Source organism: Podarcis muralis, chromosome 3 (genome assembly GCF_964188315.1).
Source record: "Podarcis muralis chromosome 3, rPodMur119.hap1.1, whole genome shotgun sequence".
Classification (NCBI taxonomy): Eukaryota; Metazoa; Chordata; class Lepidosauria; order Squamata; family Lacertidae; genus Podarcis; species Podarcis muralis.
In genome coordinates, this window is record NC_135657.1 from 8,685,092 (window position 1) to 8,709,129 (window position 24,038).

The 24,038-nt window shown below is 48.2% G+C and overlaps 2 protein-coding genes across 6 annotated transcripts in view; one reads left to right on the forward strand and one right to left on the reverse strand.

The window, feature by feature from the left end:
• Positions 1 to 3,415, forward strand: part of PUS10 (pseudouridine synthase 10) — a 39,782-nt gene extending 36,367 nt beyond the window's left edge. For 3 of the 4 annotated variants that reach the window (XM_028725162.2, XM_028725166.2, XM_028725167.2), the window contains exons 17-18: positions 904 to 1,003; positions 1,552 to 3,415. In XM_028725162.2, coding sequence (XP_028580995.2) covers positions 904 to 1,003; positions 1,552 to 1,593 — 142 coding nt within the window. In that variant the 3' untranslated portion in view covers positions 1,594 to 3,415. Of the gene's footprint in view, positions 1 to 903; positions 1,004 to 1,551 lie in introns of those variants that run through there. The other variant, XM_028725164.2, reaches the window with a different exon arrangement.
• A 12,086-nt stretch (positions 3,416 to 15,501) lies between these two features.
• REL (REL proto-oncogene, NF-kB subunit) overlaps positions 15,502 to 24,038 on the reverse strand; it is a 56,205-nt gene continuing 47,668 nt past the window's right edge. Inside the window, exons 8-10 of one of the 2 annotated variants that reach the window (XM_028725150.2) lie at positions 23,946 to 24,014; positions 22,511 to 22,579; positions 15,502 to 20,865 (exon numbers count right to left, since the gene is read on the reverse strand). In XM_028725150.2, coding sequence (XP_028580983.2) covers positions 20,081 to 20,865; positions 22,511 to 22,579; positions 23,946 to 24,014 — 923 coding nt within the window. In that variant the 3' untranslated portion in view covers positions 15,502 to 20,080. Of the gene's footprint in view, positions 20,890 to 22,510; positions 22,580 to 23,945; positions 24,015 to 24,038 lie in introns of both variants that reach the window. The other variant, XM_028725149.2, reaches the window with a different exon arrangement.

Genomic DNA, 24,038 nt, shown 5'->3' on the forward strand with positions numbered 1-24,038 from the left:
CAGGTCATGTGACCAGCATGACTAAGCCGCTTCTGGCAAACCAGAGCAGCGCACAAAAACGCCGTTTACCTTCCCGCTGGAGCGGTACCTATTTATCTACTTGCGCTTTGACGTGCTTTCGAACTGCTAGGTTGGCAGGAGCAGGGACCGAGCAACGGGAGCTCACCCCGTCGCGGGGATTCGAACCGTGACCTTCTGATCAGCAAGTCCTAGGCTCTGTGGTTTAACCCACAGCACCACCCGTTTTCTGGCTAGAGATCCATATATGCTATATTAACACGTGGGAGTCTCCCATTTGTGATTTAACGCTTGCATTTTGTAACTGGCGTCACAGTGCCCCCCCCCCAAAAAAACCCTCACCATATACACCACCCTGAACTCCTTGGAGGAAGGTCAAAATAACAAGCTTTCTGAATTTCCATGCCATGTGTAGGCTGCAGAATCCAGTGTTTCTTGGGGCAAGGTTTTGCAGAGTGATTAGTGAAACACACAGCGTACACACAACCCCAGTTTGGGGTACAGCCCACCCACCTGGTCTAATGCTGCAGGACCAATGGTGAATGTTAATGAACAAGCCATACTCCCTTTCTGGGCTCCACACACTGTGCCCTTTCGGAAGCTGCCTTATGCAAAGACATCCCATGGGTCCATCCAGCCCAATAGTGCCAACACTGACTGGCAGCCGCTCTCCAGCTCAATAGTGCCAACACAGAGTGGCAGCCGCTCTCCAGCAGGAGCCTTTGCTAGCCCTGTGTGATGATGCTGGGGAATGAGCTTGGCGCCTTGTGCGTGCAAAGCAGATGCTCTATCACTGAGCGCCAACCCTTCCTTTGCCCGCCCATCACCGTGCAAGATTTGCGGGGTCTTCTGACCCTTCTCATTTCGTCCTTAACAGCAATCTAGTTACATTAAAGAGTTTGTTCATGGAGACTTTGGAAGAACCAAGCCGAACATTGGTACGCTCTTGGGCACAACCGCTGACATCTTGGAGCTGGACGTAGAAGTGAGTGCTACCTCCTTGTTCCTCTTTGTAGTGACAATCATGGAATTGTCGGGATACTTCCAGGTATAAAATTATGACCCATCCACGCCCTCATATGCCATTTCAGCCATTTTCTGGCTAAAGGTAAAGGGACCCCTGGCCATTAGGTCCAGTCGTGACCGACTCTGGCGCTCATCTCGCTTTATTGGCTGAGGGAGCCGGCATACAACTTCCGGGTCATGTGGCCAGCATGACTAAGCCGCTTCTGGCGAACCAGAGCAGCGCACGGAAACGCTGTTTACCTTCCCGCCGGAGCGGTACCTATTTATCTACTTGCACTTTGACGTGCTTTCGAACTGCTAGGTTGGCAGAAGCAGGGACCGAGCAACAGGAGCTCACCCCGTCACAGGGATTTGAACCACCGACCTTCTGATCGGCAAGCCCTAGGCTCTGTGGTTTAACCCACAGCGCCACCCGTTTTCTGGCTAGAGATCCATATATGCTATATTAACAAGTGGGAGTCTCCCATTTGTGATTTAACCCTTGCATTTGTTTCCTTCTCTCTGCAGTCGGTGGATGTTGACTGGCCTCCAGCTCTGGATGATAAATGAGAAGTTTTAACTTTCAAGATGTGGAGAACGAAGGGGCGACAGTCTTGTCGGTGACTGGTTACAGCAGAATGGGCTCCGGGGTTTTTTGTAAGCTGGTTGGCTTTCCCAAGAATTTGTTATCTTTTTTTAGATCATGTTGATCTATTTAAAAAAACAAAAAACTAAAAAAATATATGTCATAATGAAGAACGTCTGGTACTTTGACCACTTTGTAAATGCATATATCTCCAACGACAGCCAGCGGAATTGGTTGTGCTGCTAAGATAACATGATCTCTCAGAACATATCTTTGGAAATAAGAGCAGAGTTCTCTGTTCCCACAGCCTGCGAACTCTGGTCTCACTGGGTTGCCAAATGGCGTCCCTCTGGATCTTTCTGCAGGCTTTGGTTCTCTATTAAATAGCTAAAAATGAGTTGCCATCTGTCCTCTGATCATCTGAGGCCTTTTCACAATATACTGTATTTTTCGCTCTATTAGATGCACCAGACCACGAGACGCACCTAGTTTTTGGAGGAGGAAAACAAGAAGAAAAATATTCTGAATCTCAGAAGCCAGAACAGCAAGAGGGATCGCTGCTCAGTGAAAGCAGCAATCCCTCTTGCTGTTCTGGCTTCTGTGATAGCTGCGCAGCCTGCATTTGCTCCATAAGACGCACACACATTTCCCCTTACTTTTTAGCAGGGAAAAAGTGAGTCTTATAGAGCAAAAAATACGGTAATTCTAATCTACAAAAATGCAGACGCAACACACTGGCTAATAACTGTTAGTGAATATATAATCGGTTCTGATGTCATTCAAAATATACGGATAAGCCATTTCAAAATGGTGTATATCTTATACAACACATCTCACAAAATATACAAGTAACTACAAGTTGTTAATTGTATCAGAGTCAAACAAAGAATCAAACAGATCAATGAATAGTGAGGAATGCCAAGCCGTCTCTCAAAGGAAGACGTCTCACAAAAGTCTCAAAAGGACAGTATATCCAGAATCATTCAACTGTTTCGGAATAAAGTCTTCATCAGCGAATAATTATCAATGAAATATTCATACTAGTAGGGATTATGCTATTGGATCAGTGCTCACTGGATAGTGCAGCTGCTTAACAACTTGTAGTTACTTGTATATTTTGTGAGATCATAACCGATTATATTGATTCTTTGTTTGATACAGTTAACAACTTGTAGTTACTTGTATATTTTGTGAGATGTGTTGTATGATACATACATCATTTTGAAATGGCTTATTTGTATATTTTGAATGACATCATAACCGATTATATATTCATTAACAGTTATTAGATTTGCATTTTTGTAGGTAGCTACATTTTGCAACACATCGGTTTCTGTTTGTTCACAATACAATTCCAGTCATAGTGCAAAGATTGTCAGGATTCTGGTACTTCTGGGTGAGCTGATGCCATTCAGCGCAGATTGTACAAGGAAATAATCCTGTGCATGTTTACTTGGAAGTAAGTCCCGCTGAGTTCAGATATTTTAGTATGCATGGGATTGCGGCAGCAATCTTGGATCTGTACCAATGTAAAGGCAGCCCTGAATAACTGTATATCCTATTAATAGTAGAGGAAGATTTGCTTACCCTTTTGCAAGGACATGCCGTAATTCTAAATCAATCCATAGCCACCCCTTTCTCTTCAGAAAGTGGTATTTGGCCAGAATTATGTAATGGGGAAGAAAGGATAGTGTGATATAATAATGAATGATGTTTTAATGTGAGAGACAACTGTACCCCCCAAAATGTTCCGAGTTTTATTTTTACTAAGAAAATAAACTTTTATTAAAAAATTCTCTCTCTTGAGTGTTCCAGTGTTTGTTTATATATAATATGTATGCTGCATGGATGCGAACCACAGATAAGGCTATTGGTCAGAGCTGGGTGTATACTCTGTGCTTAAAAATGATATAAAAACATTCTGCCCACGGAATCTGGATTTGATGCTAAGCAATGCCAAATTATTTCCCATTTACAATTATGTACCACTTTGAGCAGTTTATTCTAGTTTTGCTGGTTTTCCTGAAGAGGTCCGGCAAGGAACCATGTGGAACACTTGACACTCTCATTTTTATTCCTCCATCCACACCTCTGGCTCCAGAGATAACAGCAGACACGAATGTAACTTTCAGGTATCATTCACAACCATAAGGGCTTATAAATTGCTGCTTTAAAAAAATAAACACTGGCTTTATTACACACCGTATGGCATTCTGCAGAGCTATTGTGGAGCATTGGCTGCTAGCAAACTTTGATCCCTATTTACGACCGTTTGGGATTTTTAAGCCTTTCAAACTGATTTCAAAAAAATTCTAAGGGCGGACAGAATCACATGAATTCTTTTTTGGAACATCTCATTATTAAACAACACCAGTTCTAGCGTACAAAGGGTAGAACTGTATCTTGTTATAGCTCATTATATAACTTTATTATTCTGCAGTATGAAAAGGTTGTTACCTAAAAATGCTTACTGTCCCCTTCAGTCTCTTTATATAATGTCTTATTGGATTGCAAGCTGTTGACTTGAGTGCTTTGCTAAGAAGGAGGCATTTCATGTAATAGAAGCCCAGAGTTCTGTGGCTTTGTTGAAATTTGCAGCTGTTTCCATAACTGGTGGTGAATTTTGCCTCTCTTTTCTGGTCTTGTAGATAAGGATCACTTTGCCTCTCAGATGGACGCCTCTGGCAGAACTCATCATTTCTGCCTCACACTTGGTGTTTCATAAACACCAATGAAGTATAATTTTCGCTCAAATTTTGGGCAATGTGGCAGTAAGCCGGATGTGGACCTTCGGTTGACATCTGAAATGGTTTCTCCTCCAATGAAGAGCCATTTTGTCTTCTGAAAGTACCTCAAGAATAAATCTTTCCAGTGTTGGACAAGCCACTCTCTTAGACCTTAGACCTCAGGTTAAGAACTTAATTCGTTCTGGAGGTCCGTTCTTAACCTGAAACTGTTCTTAACCTGAGGTACCACTTTAGCTAATGGGGCCTCCCGCTGCCGCTGCGCGATTTCTGTTCTCATCCTGAAGCAAACTTCTTAACTCGAGGTACTATTTCTGGGTTAGCAGAGTCTGTAACCTGAAGCATCTGTAACCCAAGGTACCACTGTATTTCCTCACACCAAAGCAAAATGGCAGCATCGCTAGCTTCAAAATGGCTGAAATATGGGTGTTGGGCAACAGTCTCACATGATGAAAGGTTCCTCTTCCACATTATCTATCTACTTAGTATTGCCTACATTGACTGGCAGCGCTCTCTCGGGTTGCCGAGAGGGAAGATGGAGCAAGCTTGTTTTCTCTTGCTCCAGAGGGTAGGGCCTAAACCAATGGCTTCAACTTACAAGGAAGGAGATTCTGACTAAACACCAGGAAGAACTTTCTAACAGTAAGAGCTGTTCAACAGTGGAATGGACTCCCTCAGGAGGTGGTGGACTCTCCTTCCTTGGAGGTTTATAAGCAGAAGTTGGATGGAGACACCTGTCCAGGATGCTTTAGTTGAGATTCCTACATTGCAGGGGTTGGACCAGAGCACCCTTGGGTTCTTTCCAGCTCTTCAGTGCTCTGATGTAGATATGTAGAGCTGAAGTTGTTGTTGTTGTTTAGTCGTTTAGTCGTGTCCGACTCTTCATGACCCCATGGACCAGAGCACGCCAGGCACCTCTGTCCTCCACTACCTCCCGCAGTTTGGTCAAACTCATGCTGGTAACCTCGAAAACACTATCCAACCATCTCGTCCTCTGTCATCCCCTTCTCCTTGTGCCCTCCATCTTTCCCAGCATCAGGGTCTTTTCCAGGGAGTCTTCTCTTCTCATGAGGTGGCCAAAGTACTGGAGCCTCAGCTTCACGATCTGTCCTTCCAGTGAGCACTCAGGGCTGATTTCCTTCAGAATGGATAGGTTTGATCTTCCTGCAGTCCATGGGACTCTCAAGAGTCTTCTCCAGCACCATAATTCAAAAGCATCAATTCTTCGGCGATCAGCCTTCTTTATGGTCCAGCTCTCACTTCCATACATCACTACTGGGAAAACCATGGTTTAAGTTAAGACGGGTAAAAATCAGGAACACAGAAACCAAAACTGACAGTTTCACCCATCCATAGCTCTGGCGCACAAAGATGATCAAGGGGCTGAGGAGGAACTGCCCCTGGTGCCCCTTGCTTTGCTGAATGGTAGGGTCAGCTCTGAACAACACCTCATCTTTGCCAGTAAATCGCATTCACCCAGTGCTATACCAGCTGCACTGGCTCCCGGTGGAGTACAGGATCAGGTTTAAGGTGCTGGTTTTAACCTTTAAAGCCCTATACGGACTAGGACCCTCGTACCTACGGGACTGCCTCTCCTGGTATGTCCCACGGAGGACCTTATGGTCTTCAAACAAAAACATCTTGAGTTCCCGGGCCACAGGGAGGTTAGGCTGGCCTCAACCAGAGCCAGGGCTTTTTCGGCTGTGGCTCCAATCTGGTGGAACGCTCTGTCACAAGAGGCTAGGGCCCTGCGGGACTTGACATCTTTCCGCAGGGCCTGCAAGACAGAGCTGTTCCACCAGGCTTTTGGCCAGGGCACAGCCTGACCCCCTCCTTTGGTAATCCTCACAGAACTCTAGCCCAATGGTTGCCATGAATTTGATTTGAACTGATTTTATAATGGATTGATTTTAGAATGCTGTATTATTTTACTGTTGTTAGCTGCTCTGAGCCCGGCTTCGGCTGGGGAGGGCGGGATATAAATAAAATTTTATTATTTTTGATTATTAAAGCAATGCCAGAGTTAGACTGCAAGTCATGTCATTGTATAGTTGGCTGTAGATTGCGTCAGATCAGGAGGCCTGCAGATGTCACTGCTGAGCTGTTATCTGATGCAAGTGCCTAGCTTTGGACATCAGTTTTGCTGCAGCTTCTCCGTGTGTGGTGCTCAGGCAGATTGTGAATTGGCTCACATCAGATCAGCACTGCTGAGCATCTGCTGAAGCCCAATTCCCAGTAGTGGATCCTCTTGGAAACCCCCTGGCCCTGTACCTTGTGATAGGAATTTTATGGTCTTAGATCTATGGTAATGTTCATAAGTGTACCAACCAAGCACATACATAGATCAGCACAGGAAGGCCAACCTGGAAACATTTTGATTCCTAAACTGACCAAACGTTTTCTCTGCAAGGTCAAAGTAGGAAACCTCCCCATTGTCTCTTTCCTCACAAATCGTTTCTTAAGGACACATTTAAGATATGAATAGGGTGTGAGCCTGTGACCTGGCCCAGGAACTAAGTATTTATCACTACAATAGAATGGCCAGGCTCCCCAGGCAATCCAATCAAGTAACCCGCCAGACAGGAGATAAACAACAACAGGAGAAAAACAATATTCAAATTTCTGTTTTAGACCGCCTTTTCTGTGATGTAAGTGTGACGTATCTGAGGGGTGGTCTTAGGTTACACCCCTTCTGTGATGTATGTATGATATTTCTGGGGGTGGTCTTGATCTACAGGGTGGCAATTTCAAAAGTCTTTATAAGGCCTTGCATGCCATTTTTCTGGGTCCCTCCTCTCTCCTGCATGTGAGGGGAGCACCCTGTTGCAACAGATCAATAAAGATCAAGCTTACTAGCTGCTTTGCTTCTCAATATTCTCTGGTTGGCCTCTGTTATTCTCTCCTACCAATAGGGAACCTATGTAAGGACTCTATATGGGCTCTTGGATACACCATAAGGGAAAAGGGCAATTTTTGTTTACAACAACCTCACCTCCTCTCACCCAAGCAAGTGAGCAATAATCAGACCAAGAAGAAAGGATAGCAGCCCCTACTTGCCTTGCCTTCTCCAGCTGGCCAGCAGTGTGGGTTGGGCTCACCATCTCACTGCAAGGCTTTTGGCCAGGGCCAAGAAGATGCCCAATGTAAGGTAATTAAAAAATTTTGGGAAATGATATACAACGAATTGAAGAAAATGTCCCATTTAACATTTGTTTTGATACGGAATGGGGGGGGGGCATGTCTTCTTCACCTTCTTCTTCGCTACAATATATCAATTTATTTCCAATTGTCAATGTCAAAAGGGACTAAAATCTATAAAATTCATAGAAAATCAACGTGCCAATTTGCTCAATTCCTCTAGGACTCCATCACACCTCCCCTGTCCTCCATAATCCCTCAAGCAAGGTGTCAAGACCCTAATTCTGTTAAATCACTCTGCCAAGCCTTTCCTCCGGGCAATGCCAGGTGACAGAATATGCATACATGGACCATTGAGTTCTCATCACCGGTACTCAGGAAGTGCTTATCTGCGCATATCTCCAGCTCTGCATATTCCCCCCTCCCTCCTCCATATGTTAATCCGGTGTAACCCAACCTCTCCTTAATGTATTCATGATGTAACCTGTGTAACCCAACCTCTCCTTAATGTATTCATGATGTAACTGGGATGTATTTTGCACTGTATTCTGGGACATGGAGGGAGTTTCAAAAGTTCATGTCACCCCTTTCTCGCTGTTCAATCTCGTCTTGAACCTGTTGCGCAATAAACTTGGATCTTCTGCAGTTTGCTCCTGTGCCCGGCTGAGCTCATTTTCTTCCGCAGGGACCCGCGGACTTAGTCCGACGAGCTGGGTGGCAGAGTAGCCCCGCACCAGATTTTACCGTAACAGTTTAAAAAACCTGAAGCATTTTTTATTAGGGATTGTAGGGAAAGATCTGCCAAAAAAGCTGAAAAACATCTTCATGTATGCGACAACGGCCGTGAGAGTTTTAATAGCACAAGGATGGAAGACTGAAGAAACCCCAAGTAAAGAATCATGGCAAGAAAAATTGATGGACTATGCAGAACTGGCAAAACTGACATACAAGCTATGGGACAAGGATAACTGTGACTTTAAAGATGAATGGGAACCCTTTACAAAGTATTTGAAGACGCAACAAAGCGAACTGGACTCCTTGGCAGGTTTTGAATGAACATTCACAAACTTTTTATTGATAATAATCAGCTAAATAGTTTGAGGATCTATACAACTGTGTAACATGCAGAAAACAGCATTTTTAGAGAAATCAAAGACTGGAACTGAGGGAAGTTGGGGGGTGCGGGTGGGTGGGTTCTGTGGGGGGAGGGAGGAAAAATGGGGGGGGAATAAGGATGATATATTTCTGGGATATATGTTTTGTTTTAATTTTGAACAAAAAGTTATTTTTTAAAAAAAGAAAAAGAAGAGCCCTACTGGATCAAGCCAGAACCCCACCTAGCCCAACTTCCTGTTCTCACAGTGGCCAACCAGAACCCGAGAACAAGAGGGCATCTCTCCCCATTGGTGGCTCCTGCCAGCCCACCATTGTTTTATGTATTTGTGACATTATTTGATTTTTATCTTACTGTCAGAGACTGCCTCCCGGTCCCAGCTCACAGAGGACCAACGCTAGCCAGTAGAACTGTACAAAAGTCTTTATTGAAGTTTAGTTTCCATTTTTAAGCCCTAGCGTGCGTCTCTACGTCTAGACCCTAGACCAGCGAAGCCTCGTCTGAGTCTCCGCCCCCTGTACACCAGTTTAAGACTCTAGCCTTACTCCACCTTCTTCGTTTCTCCTTCCGCCTCTGGGTCCTACTACCCCCCGGGGTGCCTTCCTTCCTGGACGCCTCGGAGGCGGACCCTTCGGACTCTTCCCCCTCTCTTCGGCGGGCTTTGGGACCTGGCTCCCTATCCGGGCTGCTCATTGCGCCACCCTCTCGCACATTTGAACTTGGCGCGCACGCGCTGCCTCTGACCTTCCTTTTGACCGTTTCCTCTCTCTCTGATGCAGGCGTGGCTAACCCTGACTCATGTCCTTCCGCTGACGGAAAGCTGCCTGCTGCCGATGCTTGGGACTCCTCCCCCTTACTGCTCTCCGGTGGGGAAGCTGGTCCCGATTTCCAACTGCTGCTTTCTGAGTCCCCTCTGGCCCCTCCTTCCTGTGGTGTTCCCTCTGGCAACCCCCTAGCTCTGACCACGGGAGCCCCTTTCTGTGAATCCTCTGATTCGCTGGAGAGACTTAGAGACCTCGGACGGCTATCATCGCTGACCTCTCCCTCGGATTCCTCTCCCTCGGTCTCTAATTCCTCCCTTTCCTGTCCCTCTGCTCCTGAACCCCTGACATCCATCCCCCCTCGAAGCCCCCCCTTCCCCCCTCCCCTCCTTCCGGTGTGGGTACTGGGTGCTCCGTCGTAGCGGGGGTGCGTGCAGGATACAGTTCATCCCCCATGTACTCGTCGACGTCGCTCTCCTCTGCTTCCATCTCTCTGCCTCCTTGCTCGAACCCCACGTCTTCCCCCAACACGTCCATGTCCGTCTCGCCTCCGTTCCCCTCTGCGGGTGATGCCTGCCAAGGACCCCCCAGCCACTTCCTGCGCCACCACTCCTCTGGTCGATCGTCCCACCAATACGAGCGGTCTGAGGCAGACCCCGGTGGCGAACCCTCCGGGGAGCTTGTGACTGGTGCCTGTTCCTCGTCCGATGCGAACCCCTGGAATGTGCTGGCTGAAAGTGTGGGTGTGAAGAGCCAGTCGTCGAAATACTCGGCTGGCATGGGCCTGTGTGGGAAGAGGGCATGAAACTCCTCTTTGAGCAGAGGCTCCTCCAAGGCATAGTCCGGTACCCAGCTGTTGGCACTGGCCGGGGTACCCTCTTTGGCTAGGAGATATTCTACTCCCTCTTCCCCCCATCTCGAGTCTAAAATCTCTGTGACCTCGTTGATGTGCCCCCTTCTTGGCGACCCCCCCTTTCTGGGCCCTTCTCTGAGCGGGTCTGGTGCTGTGTCTGGCTCCTGAAATCTATGAGGTGCTTTGTAGGGCGTGAGCACCGATCTATGGAACACCGGATGCATTCTGGAACCCTCCGGAAGAGCCAACCGGAAAGCCACTGGATTGACCTGTGCCTGGACTTGATAAGGTCCTAGCTGCTTATGTCCTAGCTTCTTCTTCGCTAACGATCTGGTCGGCACTGCTTGCGCTGCTAACCAGACCCAGTCTCCCACCTGTATGTCTTCCCCAACTCTTCTGTGTCTGTCGGCCTGCACTTTGTATGCGTGCTTTGCTAGTTCTAACTGCCTCCTAAGCTGTTCGTGAACCTCCTGCAACTCCGACGCTAAGGCTTCCGCTGCCTGTGGCTCCCCCTCCCCCACTCTCTCTAAACCCGGGAAGGTTCTGGGATGCCTCCCGTTGTTGGCGAAGAACGGCGTCACCCCCGTCGACACGTGCTTCGTATTGTTGTAAGCGAACTCGGCGAGTGGCAGGTAGTCCACCCATGTCGTGGGCTGCTGATTGGCGTAGCATCTCAGGTACTGCTGCATGATGGCGTTGACCCTCTCCGCTTGTCCGTTGGTCTGTGGGTGTCTCGCCGACGCTAAATTGACTTTGACGTTCAGAATGCCCATCAGCTTCTGCCAGAAGTTCGAGATGAACTGTCGCCCCCGGTCGGACAGAATAGACCGTGGTAGACCGTGGACTTTGAACACGTGGTCTATGAACAGTTTGGCGGTCTGCTCTGCCGTGGCTACCTTCGCACACGGAATGAAGTGTGCCATTTTGGTAAACATGTCCACCACCACTAGCACTGCTGTCTTTCCCCTCGAACTGGGCAGATCCGTGACGAAGTCCAGGGCCACCCTCTCCCACGGTTCAGACGGTGTCTGCAGCGGTTCCAGCAGTCCCGCCGGCGGTTTGTGAACTGACTTGGCCCTTTGGCAGGTGTCACATCTCGAGACGTAATCCGCTACTTCCCCCCGCATCTTGGGCCACCAAAAGTCTCTGGCTACTAGTTCGACAGTCTTTTCTTTGCCAAAGTGCCCGGCGGTGGGAGCGTCGTGTAGCTGCTGCAGTACCCTTGCGCGGAGGTCGTCTCCCGGCACGTAGAGTGCTCCCTTGTGGAGGAGCAACCCATCGCGTATCTGGAACTCGTCGGCCTTCGCTGTGCCCCTGTGCACCTCCTCCATCTTGGCCTGTGCGAAGGGGTCTTCCCGCAGCGTGCGACGTACGGCGTCCAGGTCCACGGTTGCCGACGCGCATGCCCACGCTTCCGGTGCGAAAATGTGCTTGGCCGCCGACGGTGCCGCCTCCTCAAGGTATTGCGGCTTTCTGGACAATGCATCCGCCATCACGTTGTTGTCGCCTGGAATGTACTCTATCTTGAAGTCGAAGTCCGCGAAGAACTCTGCCCATCTAATGTGTCTCTGGTTGAGGAACCTAGCCGTGCGCCAGTACTCCAGATTCTTGTGGTCCGTGTGGACCTGCACTGTGTGTCTGGCTCCGATAAGGAAGTGCCGCCATGCCTTGAACGCTGCATGGATGGCTAGCAACTCCCTGTCCCAGATGGTATAATTCTGCTCCGACTTGCTGAGCTTCCTCGAGTAGAAAGCGCACGGCCTCCAGTCCCCCTGCTGGTCTTGTTGCAACAGGACGGCTCCCACGGCTCTGTCTGAGGCGTCTGTCTCCACCCTCATGGGTCTGCTGGGATTCACATGCAGCAGCTGCTCTTCGGACGCGAAGAGACGCTTGAGTTTCTGAAAGGACTGCTCCGCTTGCTCCGTCCAAATGAATTTCTTCTTCTTGGAGCTGAGCGTGTCGGTGATGGCCGCTGTCTGCATGGCAAATCCCTTGATGAACTTGCGGTAAAAGTTGGCAAAGCCGACAAACCGCTGGACTTCCTTCCGATTGCGTGGGCTTTTCCAGTCTAAAACTGCGCGAATCTTGGCGCTGTCCATGGCGAGCCCCTTGTCCGACAACTTGTAGCCCAGGAAATCCACCTCCGTCATGTCGAACTGGCACTTCTCCAGCTTGGCGTACAGCCTGTGCTCCTTCAGTCTCTGCAGAACTTCCCTGACATCCCTCTCGTGCGCCTCTCGCGATTCTGAAAAAATCAGGATGTCGTCCAGGAAGCATACGCACTTCTTGTAAAGGAGTCCCGCCAGCACATGATGCATAAAGGCTTGAAAACAGTGAGAGCCATTTTGTAATCCGAAGGGCATAACTCTGTATTCGTAGGTGCCCAGTGGCGTGAACATGGCCGTCTTCCACTCGTCGCCTTCGCGCATGCGAATCAGGTTGTACGCCCCTCGTAGATCCAACTTGGTGAAAACGCGTCCTTTCCTCACCGTCGCGAGCAGGTCGTCTATCTTGGGCATGGGGAAGGCTGAGGGCTTGGTTTTCGAGTTTAAAATTCGATAGTCCACCACCAGCCTCTTTTGGGGCGTGTCCCGCTTCTTCACAAAGAATACTGGACTGCCTCCCACAGCTTTTGACTCCCGGATGAACCCGCGCTTCAAATTGTGATCTATGAACTCCCTGAGTTCCTGCAGTTCATCCTCAGACATGGAATACAGTTTCCCAGTTGGCAGCGTCGCCCCCGGCAGGAGGTCAATCTTGCAGTCATAGGGTCTGTGAGGAGGTAGCTTGTCCGCCTCCTTCTCGCAGAATACCTCCAAAAACTCCGCATACTTGAGGGGTACTGCTTGCAGCGTGCCCAACTGTAACTGCGGGTCTTCCTCTTCCCCTTCTGGGCTAGGTATAATGCAATGTTCCGCACAGTAGGAGGAGCCAAAAGTCAGTTGGCGCTGGTACCAAGCCAATGCTGGGCTGTGCCTGTGCAGCCAACTCATGCCTAATACTACAGGCGTGTCCGACAGTTGGGTGACATTGAAGCTGATGACTTCCCGGTGATTCCCAATTTGCAGCACCATCGGCGGCGCCTGCTGTACCACCTGCCCCCCCAGCAGTTCCCTGCCATCCACCGTGACAACCTTCAGGGGCAGCGTGGCTGGCAGTAGCGCTATGTTGTGTTGTTGAATGAACTCCAGTCCTATAAAGTCTGCATTACTGCCAGAGTCAATCGTAATAGGCACTTCTAAGGTGAGTCCATTGGGCAGCTGGAGCGATGTGGTGAGCTGCACCACTGGTTTGGGCGGGAGGGGGTCTGTGGGCTGCAAAATCTCTGGGGACTTCTTCACTGACTCGTCTGGCTGGGCCCCAGTGCCTCCGTTTCCAGCCAGACTCCGTCGTTTCCCTGCTGTGGTTCTCTCTGCTGAGTTGTTTCCATTACTGTCACTGAAGCTGCAGTGTGCTTGTGGAGCCTCTGGGGACACTCTTTCGCCATGTGCTGTCCACTATCACATATATAGCACTTCCTGTTCCCTCTAGGCAGCTTCGGTTTGACTGCTCCCGGTGTTAAGGCTCTGGTAGCTGAGTGAGCCCTAGCACCGCCAATTTCCATCGGCTCTTCGCCCCCTCCCTGTGGAGGCGTGGACTGCGCACGCGCTGCATCCCTGGGCAAGAGGGGGGGCACTCTCGCTGGTGTGCGTCCCCAACGCCCTTCTTCTTTGCTCCATGGGCGTTCTTCCTGCCTCACCCCAATCGTTAGCGCTCTTTCACCCACTTGCTGAGTGGTTTTGGGTCTCTCTCCCCGTGCCATCTCATCCTTGATCTGTGGGCTCAATCCCTCCCAAAAAAGGTCTCTAACTGGCGGAGAATCCTTATCCCAATTCAGCGCGTTGACCAATGCAAAAAACCGGGAATGATACTGCCTTACACTTGCTTTCCCCTGTCGTAGCCCATGTATGTCCTTCCGGGCAATGTCAATGTCTATGTTTGATAAGAAACAGGAATCCATTGCCTTAATGAATGCATTTGCGCTTTGGAGCGCTGGATCCTTATCCCTCCACAGATTGCGCAGCCATGCTTTCGCGTCCCCATGCAAATGGGACAAGATAAACCCCACTTTCTCTTGCTCATCTCTAAAGTCTTTATCCAGCAGCTGCAGCGCAAACAGCACGTCTGCTCGGAAATTGGGGTACTGCTGTAAATTCCCATCAAAATGAGATACAATGCTGCCTCCTCTCTTCCCCAACCCAATCCCCTCGGATCTGGGTCCCGGTAGCCCCTGCTTCACAAGCCCTTCCAACCTGGCTTGAAGATCTTTGCAGGCAGCCGCCGCTTCTTCTTCTCTCTTCCTGGATGCGATTATTTCAGCGCTGAGTTGTGTCACCGCTTCTTGCAGGGAAGCTATTTGCTGTTCTGTAGTCATCTCGCCTGACTTTTGTGAGCTCGCAAGGCACCAGTCTTCTTCCCTCCCTGCCTCGCTCCCGTAGCGATGCTTGAGGCGAAGAAAACCGATGAAATGAGAGACGAGGCTTACTGTCAGAGACTGCCTCCCGGTCCCAGCTCACAGAGGACCAACGCTAGCCAGTAGAACTGTACAAAAGTCTTTATTGAAGTTTAGTTTCCATTTTTAAGCCCTAGCGTGCGTCTCTACGTCTAGACCCTAGACCAGCGAAGCCTCGTCTGAGTCTCCGCCCCCTGTACACCAGTTTAAGACTCTAGCCTTACTCCACCTTCTTCGTTTCTCCTTCCGCCTCTGGGTCCTACTACCCCCCGGGGTGCCTTCCTTCCTGGACGCCTCGGAGGCGGACCCTTCGGACTCTTCCCCCTCTCTTCGGCGGGCTTTGGGACCTGGCTCCCTATCCGGGCTGCTCATTGCGCCACCCTCTCGCACATTTGAACTTGGCGCGCACGCGCTGCCTCTGACCTTCCTTTTGACCGTTTCCTCTCTCTCTGATGCAGGCGTGGCTAACCCTGACTCATGTCCTTCCGCTGACGGAAAGCTGCCTGCTGCCGATGCTTGGGACTCCTCCCCCTTACTGCTCTCCGGTGGGGAAGCTGGTCCCGATTTCCAACTGCTGCTTTCTGAGTCCCCTCTGGCCCCTCCTTCCTGTGGTGTTCCCTCTGGCAACCCCCTAGCTCTGACCACGGGAGCCCCTTTCTGTGAATCCTCTGATTCGCTGGAGAGACTTAGAGACCTCGGACGGCTATCATCGCTGACCTCTCCCTCGGATTCCTCTCCCTCGGTCTCTAATTCCTCCCTTTCCTGTCCCTCTGCTCCTGAACCCCTGACACTTACGCTTTTAATGGGAATTTCATTATATGATTTTCTAGCTTACACTCACTGTGTATTTAGAAAGAACAATGCGGGAGGGTTAATGATGACGCCGACAATGTACACTTGAACACGTTTTGCCAAAAAAAGGTTTATTTACACACATACAACCAGTTAAGAAAATACAAAATAAAAATGTCATACCACAGTAACAGCAAGTTAGAACCTGAGAACTTTTACGTTTCGAACTACATAAAACTTTTTCATGTTGACGTGCTCATTGAGCTGCCAGAAATTCTTGCGCCAAATATTGCTACTGGCTAGAAGGAATACTCTTCCCCCCTCCCATTTCATACTTTTGAGTATTACAAAAATAGAATTTATTATATTGACATCATAAAATTTATAAACCACTTGTTCATAAAAAAACACCCCAACCCTCAGAGGTTTTACTAACACTTTAGCTGCTTTGGAAGCACCACTAAAAATGGAGGGGGGTGTATAGTAGCCTAAGAAGTTGAGGATCCAACTAACATCCCTCCACCCTTACAAGCTATTCACAAGGACAGAAAAAACCAAACCTTTTCGCAGTGCAAGGAAAACCCAAAGGGAGTGTTAAAACATTTTCGTCACCGTATTTTTTGAACACTGACTGCACTCATTTAGAAACCAAGCAGAAACGAAAAAGGAAAAGCAACAACAACAGCATCCTCATGTCTGTGCAAGAGTGGTCTCCTCAATGTGAGAATTCTGGAAGTTTCAGTTAAAGATATATATATAGATATATAGATATATATACGCCAACACGTTTCAAAGGCATCTTCTGATATATATTTTTCAAAAAAGAATTCACAATGACACAGTCATTACTATCATCTAAATGTAGATTTGCCTAAATGCAAACAAACAAAAATATCAGTGCTCAATGTCAATCTCAAGAACAGCAGGGAGCTGAAAAGGAACCTGAAGAGCTAATATTGAGTAAATTAAGGGTAGCTATTTTGAGTCAGAGACAGTTCACAAAAAGAGTGACCAATTTCTTTCAATAGTCACGTGGTTACATGTAGGGTTGTCAGCTAATTAAGTAAATCCTGGCCAATTAATTAACCAAGTTAACTCCGAAATCTTATTCATGCCTACAGTGGTACCTCGGGTTAAGAACTTAATTCGTTCTGGAGGTCCGTTCTTAACCTGAAACTGTTCTTAACCTGAGGTACCACTTTAGCTAATGGGGCTCCCGCTGCCGCCGTGCCGCCAGCATGCAATTTATGTTCTCATCCTGAGGTAAAGTTCTTAACCTGAGGTACTACTTCCGGGTTAGCGGAGTCTGTAACCTGAAGTGTCTGTAACCCGAGGTACCACTGTATTTTTAAGGACGTCCCAGTGAATTAAAAGTGCCTTGCTCCAAACTAAGTGTGCAGAGGAGCGAGCGCAGCCTAAATGTCCAACCCCATAAGATTGCAATATCAGTTAACAGCCCTTACATGGTAAAAGCACATTACCCTGCCTTGGAAAAGGCTAGGAATTGAGAGTATTCGAAAGTTCAGTTGCCTGCAATTCTTATCAAATGGGAGTCCTTCCTTTCGTAAAACCTGCCTATCCGGTGATTTGACGATGGAAGAAACACCAGTGCAGATGGGATAAAGTGGCTGGACCCATAAGGCAGAAGTACCCGTAGCACAAGTAGCGTATCTGCATTGCAGATGGGTTGCTGGGGTTTCAATACACAGTCTAGCTTGGCACCTATTCACAGTGGCGTAGCGTGGGTTGTCAGCACCCGGGGCAAGGCAAGTAATTTGCGCCCCCTAACCCGTGGATTTGCGCCCCCTAACCTGTGGATTTGCCCTAACCCCAGATGTTGCGCCCAGTGCGGCCGGCCCCCCCTGCACCCCCCACGCTACGCCACTGCCTATTCATGACCCGTGGTAAATGGCATGCTGGGGCTGCACCGCTTACCTGGCTGCCCTCTGGCAGAGTTTGGCTACATATCGTGATGGAGAGGGGGAGTGGCAAGGCGTTGTAAGGTCAGTACAGTGCAAACCTGCCATTGAGCCAATTCAGTGCTCCCGTTGCCGCATTTGCAGAATGCTTACCTCCAGGCCTCGGAAATAACTGATTTTCAACATCACGATAAATCACCAGCTAAACATTGTGATATATCGATATAGCACTCTGTCTGAAATAAGGCTGGAAGTATGTAGAGGCGAACAGTAGAGCTGGGCGATATCTGGTTTTCAACATCGCAGTATATCACCAGCTAAACATTGCGATATACCAATATATCACTATGTCTGAAATAAGGATTGAGGCCATTGGCTGGCTTCATGGTTTTCCCCATACAGTGGTACCTCAGGTTAAGAACTTAATTTGTTCTGGAGGTCCATTCTTAACCTGAAACTGTTCTTAACTTGAGGTACCACTTTAGCTAATGGGGCCTCCCGCTGCCGCCGCACAGCCAGAGCACAATTTCTGTTCTCATCCTGAAGCAAAGTTCTTAAACTGAGGTACTATTTCTGGGTTAGCGGAGTCTGTAACCTGAAGCGTCTGTAACCTGAAGCGTCTGTAACCCAAGGTACCACTGTATCATGATTTCTGCATAGCGCGCACACACGCACACACACAATTTGCAATATATTGCCAGGTCAAAAATTATGAAACTGATATCACAATATGGACTTCTAACTGATTTGGGATGATATACCGATCGATATATCACCCAGCCCAACTGACCTCACTCCTCCCCTTTGCTACTGCTCAGAATACGTTTCTCCCCATCCCACAAGAACTTTGGAACTGAAGGCTTTGTCATATGGGACACTGGACCATCTTATTAAAAAAATAGTTGTGTTCTATCACAAGTATGGGTGCACAGGTCCAAGTTTAAATTTGTTCAGGTGCAGAGGTGGCCTCAGTGAAAGGGAAGGAAGAGTCCCATCTTTCCTGCGTTGCTTCCATGTAGGTCCTAACTGGCCTCTGGCCCCGGCTGCAGTTGATGAGATTCCAGCTACATGGCAGAGTAACATAGCTAGCACATCTAACAGCCCCAGGTTTCTCTCTTCCAGTGGCTTAGTTGCTATTGGGCCAGAGATGAATCCTTGGAGAGCTTAGTCAAAGTACCTTTGCCAACACAATGGCTTTTGAATGAAGAGACCATATGGGCAGCAAGTCAAGAACACGTTGATTTCAGAAGTAACCTTCGAAAGGGTTGTGGAAACAAGATTTCCACGCGGCATGCTTCTCGTCCGAAAAAGAACTCTGCATCGCTCCAGAGCGCTAGTTTTTCCACAAAACGAAACGCACGCCCTTCTTTTTTCAGAAAACACGCAGGTCCAAGTTGCATTAAAAAGAGAGGGGGAAAGGAACGTCAAATGTTCCTTCTTAACAAATGAAAGCATTGCATTTCCAATCCCAGGAACGAGAGGCAAGGCAGAGCTTGGCTGTTTCTTCCTCAAATGTCAGTACACAGGAGCATTGTTCAGCTGCTTGTGTGTAGGCCAAAGGGTGCCGCCCAAATTCTGCAACGGAGATCTGAGCACAGAAGGCCTCTTCAAACCAAGCCGAGACAGGTGGGAACTCGCACCTGCACGCAGATTATTTTAGATGCATCTTTGTTTGGGGTGTGGTTCATTCCTCTTGGGTGTCTATAGTTGTGTGCAACTAGAGCTGAATTGGGAGCCATAAGATCACATGAAGCTGCGTTATAGTAACTCAGAGCAATGGTCCATCTTGCTTTGCATGGCCTACACAGTAGTTCTGGTTTCAGCCTGGGAGTGTTCCCCAGCCCTATCTGGAGACGCCTAGAGCTTCAACTTGGCAGGTGATCTTCCACTGAGCTAGGCCCTGCACAACTGCAGTCTGAAGGCAGAGAAGGGGGCATTATGTGGCAAGTGCTGCCCCTCCAAAAGACAACATCAAGGAAGGACAAGGGTGGAAGACCCAGGCTACAGGCTGGGCACTGGCTATGGGAGGCATTGGGCAAAGGCTCTCTACTCAACTATTCTCTGAAGAAATGAAACAAAAATAGTGCAGTTTCATCTCCACTTGCGAAGCTACCAACACTGGCATAGTCAATGTTGCATTAAAGCTTTTTTCTTTTTTTAACATTTTAAAAGAATTGCTGGAAAACTTAATACATCAGTGCCCAGTCAACCAACAATGTGACTGTACCCTGTACAGCACCCCTAGATAAGACCTGTCAAGGCCAGAATACAAAAATAAGGGGTTGGGAGTTGCAGAACTCATTGGTTCAGCTGAACATGGTTTAACCAAGAGTCTGGCTACAACAAATGCACCAAAATATAATTTAAAAAAATTAAATAAACCCTCTCAATCAACTTTTTTCAGCAGCACAAGAATATAACCACAGAGTGCTTTGTACAAAGCAAAGTAAAAACAACAAAACAAAACTATCAAACCTCACCTGATTGCCCCTCCATCACTAATCCTAAAATGGCATTGTTTAAATTCCAGCATATACTAGTGCATTGAAAAGGAATATTACTTTCCCGCAAAAGTCATGTAAAATCTAATTACCCTGTTGAAAGAAACCATTGCCTGTCTACCGGAGCAACAACTTGATCTGATCACTATTCAGAGCTTTAAATAATGGCATCAAAATTGCCCCCAAAAGAGCTAAGGAACTCTTCGTCTTGGGTGCTGTATGGAAAGTACTGGTTATTGGATAAATTCATCGGATTCTGCACGGCAAGGTTGCTGGGCGGTCTTGATTCATTGAGGCTATCCAGGTAAGCGAAGGGCATCGTCTCAAAGGCGCTGGAGATGGTACTTGAAGATGAGCTACCTGAAACTGCTACTGACATGCCAGGATGCGACGCTGGCTGGACTTGCCTCCTGTGATCGCTCGGATTCAAAACTTGGGTGAAGGATGCCTTCTCCAACATTACGCTTGAGCACCGGGCGTCATCCATCTCCATGCCGTTGCCATTGGGCGTTGCAACATTTACAGGGCGAAGAGGCTGGTTGCCGGAAGCGCTGGAGACACTCAACATGTCTTGCTGATACATGGATGATGCTGATGATGTTTGGCCATTCGTGGCTCCAAAGAGTGCTCTGTAGAGGTTCCCATCCTTTTCGTTGGCCCAGTGTAGGCTGGTTTCCTGTCCCAGCGACGGAGAGCCGCCGTTCTGCGTGCTGGTGTGCGGTGCTTCTCCTGAAAAGTTGCCTTGCTGCAGGAAAGAGCTGAGAGATGAACCGGAGGAACGCCAGCATGGCAGAGGAGCTCCGTCCTGCTTAACGGGCCCTGCCATCTGCAGAGATGGGTCAGCGCATCCATTGGAACTGTGGTTGCTCATCGGAGGGGAATAATAGGACTGCATTGGAAAGGTCTGCGCAGGTGTTCTCTGCGGAGGGAGGAGGACATCCCCTGGAGAGTGATACATATTCAGTTCTGTGAGAAAGAATCAACACAGGTGAGATGGTGCAAGTCATGTATAACCATAGATGATAATAGTAGTAGTAGTAGTAGTAGTAGTAATAATAATAATAATAATAATAATAATAATAATAATAATAATAATAATAATAATTTTTATTTATACCCTGCCCTCACTGGCCAGAGCTGGGCTCAAGGCGGCTAACACCAGTAAAATTACAGTAAAAACATAATAGGGGAAAAAACCAATTTAAAATACAGGTCAAAATGCAATTTAAAATGCAGCCTCATTTTATAAGTAGCCCATAAAGGGAGGGGAACATAAGGGTCAGACTGAGTCCAAACCAAAGGCCAGGCGGAACAGCTCTGCCTTGCAGGCCCTGAAGAAAGATGCCAAGTCCCGCAGGGCACTAGTCTCTTGTGACAGAGCGTTCCACCAAGTCGGGGCCAGCACTGAAAAGGCCCCGGCCCTAGTTGAGACCAATCTAACCACCTTGTGACCTGGGACCTCCAAAATGTTGTCATCTGTGGACCTTAAGGTCCTCCATGGGGCATACTAGGAGAGGCAGCAATTCTTGAATTCAATAGTGTTTGTTGGCATGTGGAATGGACTTCTACTCCTCAACTCAACTTCTCTTTCCTCTCCTCGTCCACCTGCAGTGTCCTGTGAACCCCCAGCCCTTTGCTCAGGAGAGCCGGTGCCCCCTTAGGCATGTCAGTTCATAAACAACTTGGTTTGTCCCATTATTCCAATGATGCTCCAGGATTCCCCTGAACTCAGCTGCGGAACTTCATCCATAATGGAATCTCAATGCATTCTTGCTGCCTGCCTCAAGATGATGTCACTGCCATAGCTGTCAACTTACAGATTTGAAAATAAGGGACCAGCAGCCTCAAAAATAAGGGATCGGCAGCCAAAATAAGGGATTTTCCAAGCACAGGTATGTTCAACTTCTGAGCCCCTCCAAGCCAAAGGCAGAAAGCCCAGCCAGCAGCCAAACGAAGCCTCAAGTGGTGGTTCCCACAGCGCAGCAACCCGGCAAAGGGGATGCAGCAAGGAAAACCACCATCACCTCTCCGCTGGAAAGCACTGAGCAAAGGCGAGTCCCCAGGCAACGCAGCCGATTTGATGGGCACAAGGCATGCAAGCTCCACCCCCCAGTCGTTCTTAGACTCCTTACTGGGTGAGCAACGCAGCCAAGCAACACAGTTGGAGCCTCCCTCCTCCCTGGCCGGCAGGGAGGGAGGGAGAGGAGCTGCTTCCTTTGAAACCCGGGAAATTTAAGGGACATCATCAATAAGGGACAGCAGCGGGACACAGCGCTGGGATAAGGGACTTTCCTGCCAAATAAGGGACGTTTGACAGCTATGGTCACCGGCCATATATGGGAAGAGAAGGGGTGAGATGAATGCTGTTCAGGACCTCCTCACTGGGAGAGGCATAGTGTGGCAGATGCCCTCATTGCGATCTACTATATCCTCACACAATGTTCATGGTCATGGTAGAGATAATGTTGTGAGCCACCCTGAGATCTACGGTTGAAGGGCGGCATGCACATTTAGCAAACAAATTAAATAAAAGCAGATATGGAAAGGAAGAGAGACAAAGGAAGAACATGGGGTAAGCAGAACCAACCTTTCTTAATTATCTTTGCCTCACCAGCAGTATTCTGGAACACAGAAGGTTTAGGCCTCTCGTATGGACCTACCAGGGGGAAAAGGTGGTTAGGCTGTGCATTTTCTTCTAAAAAATAATAATTGTATATCAGTCCTCTTAGGTGGCGAGTGCTGCCAAAAACAGATGCAAGGTGGAAGACAGTTAAGAAGGGGGTCTTGAGGGCAACATGAAACTTCATCAGAGGCCCTTCTCTGTGTGCCTCATACTGAGGGAGTTATGGAGGTTGGATGAATGATAATAGGCCTTTTCAGTGGTGGGTCCCCATTTGTGGAATGATCTCCCCGAGGAAGCACACCTGGCAGCACCTGTGTCCGTTTTTAGACACCAGGCCAAGGTATTCTATTTACCCAGGCCTTTGGTAATTAAGTTAGGCTCCATTGTGGTGCTAATCTTTTGGCAGAGTTGGGGGTCGACCTAATCCATCCATTGTGTTTTGGACAATCATTTTAGGAACTCTCCGCTGAACATTCTTGGTTAAAATAAAGTAAAAGCCAAACATGTATCTGTTTGTATTTCGTTTCGTTAAGTCATTCTGCAGAAAGCAAGTAGCAAAAGTAAATAATAATAATAATAATAATAATAATAATAATAATAATAGTTGATGACTGGGATCATCAGGGACATTTGAAAAAACCTTCAGGTGCTGCCCCAGTGGAGTCTGGCACCTTTCTGCATCTCCCTACAAAAGTGAGTGGATGGCATTTATTCGTCTGCAGGAAAAATACGACATAACACCTAGAGGCACTTGTTTGTGCTGAAGGCAAAACCTGACCCCCTTTGCCCGTGGTATTGTCCATGCAGCCTGACTCTCACTGGTAGGGACCCTAATGGGGGGGTGGGGTAGGATGTGATGCTACAGAGGTATTTGAACTGCACAGGGCCTCCGTCCCAACACAGCCCATCCATCAAAATGATAAGCATCTTGTGATGGAAGCTTAAAAAAATATTTTGGCTGTTACTGCAGAACATCAAAACAAGGGGAATTGGAGGGGGGAAAGAAAAGGTAAAAAGGACCCCTGGACAGTTAAGTCCAGTCAAATTAGACTATGGGGTGAGGCACTCATCTCCGGTTTCAGGCCGAGCGAGCCAGTGTTTGTCCACAGACAGTTTTCCGGGTCGCGTGGCCAGCATGACTAAACCGCTTCTGGTGCAACGGGACACCATGATGGAAGCCAGAGCGCATGGAAACGCTGTTTACCTTCCCGCCCCAGTGGTACCTATTTATCTACTTGCACTGGCGTGCTTTCAGACTGCTAGGTTGGCAGGAGCTGGGACCGAACAACGGGAGCTCACCCCATTGCCGGGATTCGAACTGCCAACCTTCTGATTGGCAAGCCCAAGAGGCTCCGTGGTTTAGGCCACAGCACCGCCCACATCCCTGGAGTATCCTTACCACAGTCTTGCATTAGCTTCTGCAAAGCAATTGGTGATCTCTGTTTTTTTGCCTTATGACCGTAAGGATCTAAAAGTGGAGGAGAAAATGGGA